This window comes from Giraffa tippelskirchi, chromosome 10, assembly GCF_054371585.1.
Source record: "Giraffa tippelskirchi isolate mGirTip1 chromosome 10, T2T-mGirTip1v1.2.pri, whole genome shotgun sequence".
Taxonomy (NCBI): Eukaryota; Metazoa; Chordata; class Mammalia; order Artiodactyla; family Giraffidae; genus Giraffa; species Giraffa tippelskirchi.
The window spans coordinates 79340442-79353378 of NC_137284.1; the positions used below are offsets into that span (position 1 = coordinate 79340442).

General features: G+C 37.6%; 1 protein-coding gene across 12 annotated transcripts in view; it reads left to right on the top strand.

The window, feature by feature from the left end:
• Nucleotides 1–12937, top strand: part of SLC25A40 (solute carrier family 25 member 40) — a 75271-nt gene that overhangs the window by 40661 nt on the left and 21673 nt on the right. For 6 of the 12 annotated variants that reach the window (XM_081536491.1, XM_081536498.1, XM_081536494.1 and 3 more), the window contains exons 2-5: nucleotides 5152–5220; nucleotides 6893–7013; nucleotides 8632–8691; nucleotides 11610–11716. In XM_081536491.1, coding sequence (XP_081392617.1) covers nucleotides 6917–7013; nucleotides 8632–8691; nucleotides 11610–11716 — 264 coding nt within the window. In that variant the 5' untranslated portion in view covers nucleotides 5152–5220; nucleotides 6893–6916. Of the gene's footprint in view, nucleotides 1–5095; nucleotides 5221–6892; nucleotides 7014–8631; nucleotides 8692–11609; nucleotides 11717–12937 lie in introns of all 12 variants that reach the window. The other 6 variants (XM_081536497.1, XM_081536496.1, XM_081536493.1 and 3 more) reach the window with 2 other exon arrangements.

Sequence of the window (12937 nt, forward strand, 5' to 3'; positions counted from 1 at the left end):
TTTAAAGAAAGCACAAAGAAGTGTTATCTATAAAGGAAAAGATCAATAAATTTGGCTACATTAAGAACTTTGACCTTTTTCTTATACCATATACAAAATCAACTCAGAATGGATTAAGATTTAAGTGTGAGGCCCCAAATTATAAAAACTCCTAGAAGAAAACAGGATAGCAGCTTCATAGCATTTATCTTGGCAATGATTTCTTGGATGTGACACGAGAAACACAACAATAAAAACAAAAGTATATTAAACTGAAGAGTTTCTATACACCAAAGACAGTAAACTGTAGTAAAAGGACAATCTATAGAATGGGAGAAAAATATTTACAAACAATATATCTACTAAGGGTCTAATATCCAAAATATTTATGAAGCACCTACAGCTTAAAAAACAAATAATTTGGTTTAAAAATGGATAGAAGACCTTAATAGACATTTTTCAAAGATGAGGTACAAATGACTAGCAGTATGTGAAAAGACACTGAGCATGATTAATCATCAAGCAGATGAAATCAAAATCCCAAGGTTATCACTTGATACTTCTTGTTCAGTTGCTCAGTCATGTCCAATTTTGCAAGCCCATGGACTGCAGCACGCCAGGCGTCCCTGTCCTTCACTATATCAAGGAGTTTACTTAAACTCATGTCCACTGGGTCCATCCACTGAGTCAGTCCATCGTCCATCCAACTATCTCATCCTTGTCTCCCTCTTCTCCTGCCCTCAGTCTTTCCCAGCATCAAGGTCTTTCCCAATGAATCGGCTCTTTGCATCAGATGGCCAAAGTATTGGAGCTTCAGCTTCAGCATCATTCCTTCCAATGAATATTCAGGGTTGATTTCCTTTAGGATTGACTGGTTTGACCTTGCTGTCCAAGGGACTCTCAAGAGTCTTCTCCAGCACCACAGTTTGAAAGCATCAATACTTCAGTGCTCAGCCTTCTTTATGGTCCAACTCTCACATCACATCCGTACATGACTACTGGAAAAGCCATAGCTTTGACTATATGGACCTTTGTTGACAAAGTGATGTCTCTGCTTTTTAATACGCCAAGTTTGTCATAGCTTTTCTTCAAGGAGCAAGCGTCTTTTCATTTCATGGCTGCAGTCACCATCTGCAGTGATTTTGGTGCCCAAGAAAATAGTCTGTCACTGTTTCCATTGTTTCCCCATCTATTTGCCATGAAGTGAGGGGACTGGATGCCGTGATCTTAGTTTTTTGAATGTTGAGTTTCAAGCCAGCTCTTTCACTCTCCTCTTTCACCTTCATCAGGAAGCTCTTTAGTTCCTCTTTGCTTTCTGCCATAAGAGTGGTGTCATCTGCATCTGAGGTTGTTGATACTTCTCCTGGCAATCTTGATTCCAGCTTGTGTTTCGTCCAGCCTGGCATTTCATATGATGTACTCGAAATGTAAGATAAATCAGCAAGGTGACAATATACAGCCTTGACATACTCCTTTCCCAGTTTGGAACCAGTCCATTGTTCCATGTCTGGTTATAACTGTTGCTTCTTGACCTGCATACAAATTTCTCAGGAGGCAGGTGAGGTGGTCTGGTATTCCCATTGCTTGAAGAATTCTCCACAGTTTGCTGTGATCCACACAGTCAAAGGCTTTAGCATAGTCAATGAAACAGAAGTAGATATTTTTCTGGAATTCTCTTGCTTTTTCTATGATCCAACAGATCTTGGTAATTTATTCTCTGGTTCCTCTTCCTTTTCTAAATCCAGCTTATATGCCTGGAAGTTCTTGGTTCACGTATTGTTGAAGCCTAGTTTGAAGGATTTGAGCATTATGTTGCTAGCATGTGAAATGAGCACAGTTGGATGGTAGTCTGAACATTCTTTGGCATTGCGCTTCTTTGGGATTGAAATGAAAATTGACCTTTTCCAGTCCTGTGGCCACTGCTGTTTTTTCCATAGTAGTGTATATATGGTGCTTCCCTGGTAGCTCAGACAGTAAAGAATCCTCCTTCAATGCAGGAGACCTGGGTTCGATCCCTGGGTTGGGAAGACCCCCTGGAGGAGGACATAGAAACCCACTCCAGTATTCTTTATTGCGTGGAGAATCCCCAATGACACAGGACCCTGGTGGGCTATATATAGTCCATGGGGTCGTAACAACTGATAACTAAGCACAGTGCAGTGTATATATGTCAGTCTTAATCTCCCAATTCCTCCCACCCTCTACTCCCCCTCCCCCTTGCCCACATGTCTATTCTTTACCTCTCCATGTCTATTTTTACCTTGGAAATAGGTTCATGTGTACTATTTTTCTAGATTCTACATAAATGTGTTAATATATGATATTTGTTTTTCTCTTTCTCACTTACTTCACAATGTATGACAGACTCTAAGTCCATCCATATCTCTACAAATAATCCAATTTCATGCCTTTTTCTGGCTGAGTAATATTCCACTGTATTTATGTACCACATTGTTTTATCCATTCATCTGTTGTTGGACATTGAGGCTGTTTCCGTGTCATGGCTGTTGTAAATAGTGCTGCATTGAGCATTGGGGTACATATGTCTTCTTGAATTACGATTTTCTCAGAATATATGTCCAGGAGTGGGATTGCTGGGTCTTATGGTGGTTCTATTTTTAATTTTTTAAAGAACCTCCATACTATTCTCCCAAAAGACACTTTGTTGTTGTTCAGTTGCCAAGTTGTGTCTGACTCTTTTCAACCCCACGGACTGCAACACGCCAGGCCTCCCTGTCCCCTACCATCTCCCAGAGTTGCCCAAGTTCATGTCCATTGAATTAGTGATGCTATCCAACTATCTCATCTTCTGTCATGCTCTTCTGTCTTCACTTTTTCCCAGGATCAGGGTCTTTTCTCATGAATTGGCTGTTCTCATCAGGTAGCCGAAGTATGAGAGCTTCAGCTTCAGTACCAGTCCATCCAATGAGTATTCAGGGATGATTTCCTTTAAGATTGACTGGTTTGATCTCCTTGCTGTCAAAGGGACTCTGAAGAGTCTTCTCCAGCACCACGTTCGAAAGCATCAATTCTTCCATGCTCTACCTTCTTTATGGTCCAGTTTTCACAACCATGTGTGACTATTGGAAAGACCATAGCTTTGACTGTACGGACCTTTGTCTGCAAAGTGATGTCTTTGCTTTTTAACACAGGTTTGTCATAGCTTTTCTGCCAAGAAGCAGTTGTCTTCTAATTTCACTGCTGCAGTCACCATCTGCAGTGATTTTAGAGCCCAAGAAGAGGAAATATGTCACTGCTTCCACCTTTTCCCCTTCTGTTTACCATGAAGTGATTGAACCCAGATGCCATGATCTTAGTTTTTTTTTTTTAATATTTAGTTGTAAGCTGTCTTTTTCACTCTCCTCTTTCACCCTCATGAAGGGGTTCTTAAGTTCTTCTTTGCTTTCTCTCATTAGAGTGGTGTCATCCACATATCTGAGATTGTTGATGTTTCTTCTGGTAATCTTGATTCCAGCTTGTAACTCACCCAACCTGGCATTTCTCATGATGTGCTCTGCGTATAAGTTAAGTAAACAGGGTGACAATAAACAACAGCCTTGTCGTACTCCTTTCTCAATCCTGAATCACTCAGTTGTTCCATACAAAGTTCTAACTGTTGCATCTTGACCCACATGCAGGTTTCTCAGGAGAGAGGTAAGATAGTCTTGTATTCCCATTTCTTTAAGAGCTTTCCACAGTTTGTTAGGATCCACACAGTCAAAGACTTCAGCATAGTCAATGAACAGAGGTAGATGTTTTTCTGAAATTCCCTTGCTTTCTCTATGATCCAGAGAATGTTGGCAATTTGATCTTTGGTTCCTCTCCCTTTTCTAAATCCAGCTGGTATGCCTGGAAGTTCTCAGTTCACATGATGCTAAAGTGTAGCTTGGAGGATTTTGAGCATCACGTTAATAGCATGAGAGATGAGTGTAATTGTCTGGTGGTTTGAACATTCTTTAGTACTACCCTTCTTGGGAACTGGGATGAGGATCAACCTTTTCCAGTCCTGTGGCCATTGCTGAGTTTTCCAAATTTGCTGACATTGAGTGCAGCACTTTGATAGCATCATCTTTTAGGATTTTAAATAGCTTTGCTGGAATTCCATCACCTCCACTAGCCTATTGATAGCACTACTTCCTGAGGCCCACTTGACTTCACACTCTACAATGTCTGACTCTGGTTGAGTGACCACACCATTGTAGTTATCCAGGTCACTGAGACCTTTTTTGTACAGTTCTTCTGTGTATCCTTTTCATCTCTTCTCGATCTCTTCTGCTTCTCTTAGGTCTTTACCATTTCTGTCTTTTATTGTGCCCAGCTTTGGATGAAATGTTCCTTTATATTTCTGATTTTCTTGAAGAGATCTCTAGTCTTTCCCTTTCTGTTGTTTTCTTCTATTTCTTTGCATTGTTTGTTGAAGAAGAGGAAATTTAACAAATAGATCCAAGAGATCAGATCTAGTAAACAGAGTGCTTGAAGAACTATAGATAGAAGTCTGTAATATTGTACAGCAGGCAGCCAACAATCGTTCCAAAAGACCCCTTATGTAAGCACAATAACATTATCTCACCAAACAAAATCAAGAATAATTTAAAAATATCTGATACCCAACCCACATTCAGATTTCTTTAGTTACTTTCAAACTGGCTTTTTAAAGTTCTCTTATTTAAACCAGGATGCATTTGAGTGGATTCCTTTATTCTAGAACAGTGTACCTCCCTGCCACCTTTTTCCCACCTTACTTTCACTTGAAGAAGCTAACACCTTAGTTCTGTAGACCAGAGTGTTACCTTCTCCTGTATTGTGGCAACCTTTTACCATGTTACTTTAGTCTGAATTTCCTCCAAGGGTCACAAAATCTGGTTGTTCAACTCCTGTTGATACTAAGATGGGTCAGTATGTTCAGGTTTAGAATTGTCTGTTTTTAAAGCAGAGTATATTTGCTGGGATAATATGAAGATTTTTGTGTGATAATACTTTCATAACTCTAATGATAATATTTCTGGAGTGCTCTTCATATTCTGCAAAGTACAATAAAAATAGTTAATAAATAATAGTTAATAAATATTAGTTGATTTATGTTTTAAAGTTTTTTTTATATACTCCTTTCCTTTAGGCTTGCTATCCGTTTCCTGTGTGAAAAGATAAGACAGTTTCTTTTTTTCACTACAGATTTTCAGATACTGATGTTACAAACAATAAAATATTGGAACATAGAGTTGAGGAAAAGACTTAAATCAGGTAGGTAAATAATAAAAGCCTAAAGAGACAATAGAAGCATTCATTTTTATAAAAGCCGTAATTGGGATAATTGACAGAATTGGAAAGTGAACTTTAGAATACTGTCAGCATTAAGTTTCCTAAATTTGGTAATTGTACCTCAATTATATGAAAATATTCTGAGGTGTTTAGGATGAAGGCGTATGATGTATGCAGTCTACTTTCAAATGGGTCAGAAAAAATAAATGATATGTAATATCAGAGAGCGTTTGGTGAATTTATGGGCTAACAGTAACTCACATATTACCATAGAAATATAAATTGGTCCGGTCTTTCTGGAAAGCATCGGTAATTTTTCTCAGGTTTTTAGCTTAGCCCAGTGATCTTACTTTTTCTCCTATAGTAATTGTAAAGACACTACAATAAGATGTTTGTATAAAGATATTTATAAGAGAGTTTATGAAATTAAAGAATTAATGAATTGGCAATAACCTGAATATCTAAGACGCTGACTAAATAAATATAATTGAAAACCATGTAAGCATTAAAAATGATAATGTCAATCTGTATTTATTAACATATCTATATTTTTAAAAGCTGGCTACTAAAAGCTATGAATGGTGTTAGTCTATTTTGTCTTTCAAAAAAGATGCATGTATAGATACTTTAATGTTTGCACATATTTGGTTAGATGTAATCTGCCTCCATATTTGTGTTTTTGTGTACATAGACCTTTGGAAAGATGATACTGTATGTTGCCAGTGGTTATTTTTTAAATAACTTTGTAAGTGATTTTTATACTCTTTTGTGTTGAGTTTTTCAAAAAGAGTATATGTTGCTTTTCCCACTGTCTTATTTCTAAAATAATGCTTTTTATGAAGGTTATGCTTTTGATTTATTTTGTACTTTTGCAGCAGTGTTTGCAGTGCAATAAAAATAGTGCTGTATTTGCTGATAACTCTACTAGATTCAGGTTTCTGAGTGGTTCTTTTGAGGCCGAATTCTGATTTTGAGTCTTATTGGTCAACTGCTTCCATTCTGTTCCATGGCCAGAGTCTCTTTTCTTAATGCTCTATTGATTTGTCTTGCAAATGTGATGCTGCTCACATAGCTTAGCTGAAGTACATTACCACTTTTGGAACATCCTAGAACATGTTCTATTAATGACAGTTGTGTAGTGCCTTTGCGTATAGAACTTATGTGTATACTTCTGCTGGTCAACAACATGTACTTTGATAGTAATACTGGTTTTAGTTTTTAATGTTTATTTAACTTTTAGCAGTTAGTTGTGAGGGCATGTTCTGTTATACTTTTTTTTTTTTTAATAAATTTATTTATTTTAGTTGGGGGCTAATTACCTTACAATATTGTAGTAGTTTTTGCCGTACATTGACATGAATCAGCCATGGGTTTACATGTGTTCCCCATCCTGAACCCCCCTCCCACCTCCCTCCCCCTCCAATCCCTCTGGGTCATCCCATTGCCCCAGCCCTGAGCATTTGTCTCATGCATCGAACCTGGAATAGTGTTCTGTTTCACATATGATAATATACATGTTTCAATGCTATTCTCCGAGAACGTCCCACCCTCACCTTCTCCCTCAGAGTCCATAAGACTGTCCTATGCATCTGTGTCTCTTCTTCTGTCTTGCATATAGGGTACTTTTATTTTACATCTTGCTTATCTTCAACAGATTTTGCTGCTGTTAGTTAAAGATATGGATCCTGGATCAAAGGGACCACCAGTTACCACAGTGACACCACTTCAGCAAATGTTCGCCTCTTGCACTGGAGCTATACTGACATCACTGATGGGTAAAATAATGTTAGGATGTGGATTATGTATCTGAATGAATTACTGATCCCACTTGAGTTTTACTCAGAAATACTGATAATATTATCATTCATGCTTCATCATGATAACAGGAAAGAACCCTGGACAGAGAATCGAGAGACTAGAATTTTAGTCTTTGCTTTGCCATTCTCAGGATGAATATACTTTAGGATTGTCCTTATTCTCTTTGAACTTAATTTTTCCTCTCTAAATTTAGGGGCTTAGATCTGAAGTTCTTTGAGGTCTCTGTCAATATCAAACTTTTATGACTATTATCCTTTTTAAAATAGTAAAAATATGGGGTTTAATATTAGCATAATGAAAAACACAGAAGTTGGGTAACTTAGAGTAGCAGCAAATTCAGATTATCTTTTACTTTGCTTTTAGTGAATTGCTTAAATTTCTCTGGAGTACATTTCTCTGTCTTTTTAAATGAATTTCTTATAGACATTGCCAAATGGCACAATAGGTGACAGTTTAACATTTTAATGAGTTGACTAGTTTATTTAAATAAGATAGCAAGTGTTTGTCTCTCATTCGTGTCTGACTCTTTGCGATCCCATGGAGTGTAGTCCACCAGGCTTCTCCATCCATGGAATTCTCCAGGCAGGAATATTGGAGTGGCTTGCCATTTCCTTTTCCATGGGATCTTCCTGACCCTGGGGTTGAACCCAGGTCTCCTACATTGCAGGCAGATTCTTTACTGTCTAAGCCACCAGGAAGCCCAAGATGGTTAGAACAAATGTAAACTAATTGCTTTAGAATGTAGTATTTTACTTCAGATCATAATGCCCATTTTCCTTTGCTGCACTGTTCCCAAATAGAGTAACACAATATGGTAGCAAGAATGAGTTATGGCTAGCTTACTCAAATTTGCAGTACCTGTGGTTTTTATTTGATACAGGTGAATTTAACAGAGGGAGACTTTAATTTAGTATAGGGAGACTTATATTATTTGATTATTGATTACTTGTAATACATAGTTATCTTCAGATATTTAAGTGGTCTTTTGGAATTTTCACTTTTATCTTAGATAACATATTTTCTTACAGATACTAGTATTTTAGCTTTAATGGTAATGGAATTATAGCTGTGCTGCTCTGCTGCTAATTCACTTCAGTCGTGTCTGACTGTGTGTGACCGCATAGACGGCAGCCCACCAGGCTCCCCCGTCCCTGGGATTCTCCAGGCAAGAACACTGGAGTGGCTTGCCATTTCCTTCCCCAGTGCATGAAGGTGAAAAGTGAAAGTGAAGTTGCTCAGTTGTGTCCAACTCTTAGCGACCCCATGGACTACAGCCTACCAGGCCCCTCCATCCATGGTATTTTCCAGGCAAGAGTACTGGAGTGGGTTGGGTGCCATTGCCTTCTCCAAAATGAGAGTTTAGTGCCTGTGAAAGAAGTAGCTACATTTTCTCATTGGTCCTCTTTAAACAAAATTAAGTGCAAAAAATTAGAATGTTAACACTTAAAACCACTTTATGATAAATACTTTTAACCATAATATAGGTATCATGTGGTGTATTTTGTGTTCTTTGGACAAACATCTATAGAAATTACAGGTATCACTTGTTAACTGAAATTTTATGTATCTTCATAGTGACACCCTTTGATGTTGTTAAAATTCGACTCCAAGCCCAAAACAACCCATTCCCCAAAGGTATGTGTTCACCTTATCCTGAAAATGTTATGTTAGGTTTTTAAATGTCACTGCATTCATTTTTTTAAAAATAATATTCTCTTTTTTGCCAGTTCTTGAAAACTGATGCCTTTATCCTCATGCGGAAACATTTTCCTCATTTCTTAGTTGTACCTGATGAAGTCTAGGCAGAAAACAAGTACAGTTGACCCTTGAAGAATGAGGAGGTTAAGGTTGCCCACCATTGGTGTAGCTGAAAATCTGCCTATAATTTATAGTTGGCCCTCAGTGTCCATAATTCCTCTGTTTTTGCAGTTCCTCATCCTTGGATTCAGCCAACTGCAGATCGTGTAACACTGTAGTATTTACTATTGAAAACAATCTGTATAAGTAGACCCTCACAGTTCAGACTCATGTTGTTCAAGGGTCAACAGCCTGTGTGTATATGTGTGTATATATATAACCCATATAACACTTGCATGAAGCTACTAACAAATGGAAAGGACAGTATTGTATTTAAGTATATGCCTCACAAGTAAGAACAGAATTTTACTTATAAGGGACCTTGAATCTAGCATCCTACTTTAGTCCAAGAGCTGTGCCCATCCTATAGTATTCCTCCAACAGGCATCTAATTGTTGCTTGAATAGTAGTAGGAAATTCAATATTTTATCAAGCAGCTTGGTTAACTGCTGGACATTATAGCTTATGTGGACTTTGAGAAGAGTAGTTATATGTTTTTATTAGATAGGCAAAGTAACAATTCCTTGATCCATATTTTGCGATTTTTATAAAGATAATGTCGTTTCAAACTTGTTTAAGTAGCAGAAAACAGACTGTAAAAAAGTGCCGGAGTCCAGCTCCAGCAGGTCCAGGGGTTCCCTCAGGATGGACGGCGTCGGCGATGTGAATGAGAAGACACAACGAGTCTCGGTGTTTCCAAGTGTCTCCTGCCTTTATTGTTTTTTAAGACAGCTTTTATATCTTTAGTGGTACATAGAAACAAATGTATAGAGTCATATCAAATCAGCTTAATGGGTCAACAGTGTTGACCTCTACCGACATCGTTTGCATATCTTAGTTCATTTTGTTTACATCATCTTCTGGCCTGGGGGCCTGCTAACATCTTGTGACTCTCCTATTGATAAGGGTTGATCAGTCAGAACACTTTGTATCAGGCACAGCAGGAAAGAATAGAAAGTTTTCCATAGAAAGTTTCAAGGTAAAACCTGTTTTCGGTAATTTACTCTATGCCTTGAGCTTAACAGAAAAGAATGTGGTCCCATAAAGTCATAGAAGAGCAAGCTGTTTAAAAAAAAAAAAAAAGAAGAGCAAGCTGAAGGCCAGCTCTAAGTAAGAATCATCAGTTAAATCTACAATTGTCTTATTATTTGTATTAAAGCTAAACTTTTATTTATATAAATTTTTAACTATTATGCTTTCATTATATAGGCTAAATACGTTAAGAGTAAAAACATAGCGAGTAAATATAGACTAAGCAACAGTTTCATAAAGCAACATTTCCTATATTTTCCAACAAGCCTTTTTTCCTGCGAAGGGTTTTGTGCCCATAGGGGCTTTTCGTGTGGAGGCTCTCAATGCTGTTTTATTATTAAGGAACAGTTATGCACATTGGCTCCAAAGGCACAGGTACACTTATTAAACAAACCAATATGTTAGCAAAAGGAATTTAGATCAGCATATTCTATATCCCAGATAATTTTATTTAGGGTGCTACCGTTCAGGGGCCTTGTTGATTTGAGGTTTCAGAATGATCTATTTTAGAAGGAAATCGGGAAAGGCCTTTTGCTTAAGTCATAGAAAATAAGAAGAGGTTTTTTATAGTAAACATCAGAAAGACAGATATCTTCAAGGTGAGTGCTGAGGCAGCCTTCCGAGAATCCCTGAGGCCTGAGAAGCCGTGCTCAATCATTCCTCTTTCCCATGACTCTGTCATGGGTGGGATCTCGTGGGCTGGCTCCCGGCAAAAAAGCTCATACGTAAATGCTACTCTGTTGAATGCGTATCAGGGAGACAGAATGAACAACGGGTGTTCAGGTAGATGAAAGGATAGGTGGATTGTAGGAAGGGGTGAAAAGCAGAGTAGTTTCCTATACATTAAACATAGACCAGTGTATTATAAAACTGACAAAATTATATGTGGTCAAATGGAGAAGACAATTATGGGAGCAAGAATGAATCCAATAATGGGAAGAAATCATTATTAGAAAAAGTTGTAGTCAATTAGGAGGGAGCTGACCAATGTCTAGATTAAACAATAAAATACAGAGAAAGGGACAAAGCATAACATTATTTACATGGGCTGAGATTATGAAAAACATACTTTTTTGCAGTCTTTTTCAGTTGAGATGTAATTGATATAGAACATAATGTTAGTTTTAGGAGTACAGTATAATGATTTCATGTATGTATATATTGAAAAATGATTACCACAATAAGTTTAGCCAGCATCCATCACCTCATATAGTTAATAAAATTTTTTCCTTGTAATGAGCTCTTTTAAGATTCAGTTATGCATTGTTTCATAATGTATTTTGGTCTGAATTTCCCTTACATACCGCAGAGTTTTCTTCTGATCAGATAGAGAAGACGCACACCCATACTGTCTTTTCAAAAGAGGTTTTCCTCTTATCTTCCCTCACCATTCCCTCAGATAACTGAAGAGAATTTGTTTCTGTGTACATTTTTTGACTATAGTCCTGCAAACAGAATCCAGTAATTTTTTCAATTGTTTTTCACCACTGTGAGTTTAGAGTCCAGTGCTGTCATTAAACAAATCAGATTGTTTGTTTCATCCTAAAAGGTGAAGACAAAATTGTGCCTTGTTCGTGCTGCTCCTTGTATTTTTATTTTGATCATCTGTAAAAATACTACACTTGTGTTAAATAATTGTTGACCATTGTAATCTCCTTTGTTAGGAAAATGTTTTCTGTATAGTAATGGACTTATGGATCATCTGTGTGTCTGTGAAGAGGAAGGCAACAAAGCATGGTATAAGAAGCCAGGACGTTTCCAGGGAACATTGGTAAAGAGGTTACATTGTTTATAATCACAGCATGTTTTTTATTCTTATGTTTACTCTTCTATATGAAAGATTCAACAGTTGCAAGAGAGTAAAAAGTCCATGGTGTAGTTTGCACACAGTTAAAAGGTAGACATTGAAGCAGGAGAGGGGAAGGACTTTTTTTACTTTTAATTCTTTGTTAACTTTGTGTTCTTCTGTTTATGCTTTCTTATATATGGGGAAAAATGGAGTAGACTTTTAAAATTTTGAAATGCTTGTAGATCACACATAATTTTAAGAAAAATATGCAGAGACAGACCCTGTGTACCCTCTTCCCAGTTTCTCCCAGTTGGTGACATGTAACAGGATAAGTACAATATGACCATCAGGATGTTGACATTGATATAGTGAAGATACAGAACAATTCTATCACCCAGGGATCCTTCCTGTTTCCCTTCTGTAGTCACACCCACTTCTTAACTCCTACTAACCACTAGCCTGTTCTCCGTTTACATAATTTTGTCATCTTAAGAATGTTCTATAAATGGAGTCATAATGACATTTTGGGATTGGTACTTCTCACTTATTTTAATTGTCTGAAGATTCATTCAAGTTGTTTAATGTATCAATAATTTGTTCCTTTTTATTACTCACTAGTATTACATGGTATGGATATACCATAGTTTGTTTCAAATGGTTTCCAGTTTTTGGCTCTGAATAAAACTGCTGCATACATTCATTCACAGGTTTTGGTGTCAACGTATAAGAAAAAACTACTCACTGTTTTTCTCTTTGAACACTCAGAATTCTTCTGAACAGATTAGTGGTATTTTTCCCCCTCCCAAGAAGTCCTCTAGTTCAGACCAGTGGTGTTCTGCAGTTTAACTCAGTTCTGACACCATCTACCTGAAGTTAGTTGTCAGCCCCCACGGGACTGCTCCCATTTCAGATGCCACTCTCAAGGCCAGGTTGTCACCCGTGCTTCTGACTGACCGGCTTGTAAGTCAAAAGATAGAAGTTCCCACGATCTTTCCTTGGGTTCAGTAATTTTCTAGAACAGCTTGCGGAACTCAGGAAGGAAGTTTACTTAAGAGATTACTAGTTTATTATGAAGGGACACAACTCAGGAACAGCTAGATAGAAGAGGTGCACAGGGCAGGACTTAAGGGAGGCAGAGAGCTTCTGTGTCCTCTCCAGGCCTCTCATTCTCCCAGCACCTCCCTATGCTCACCAGCCTGGAAG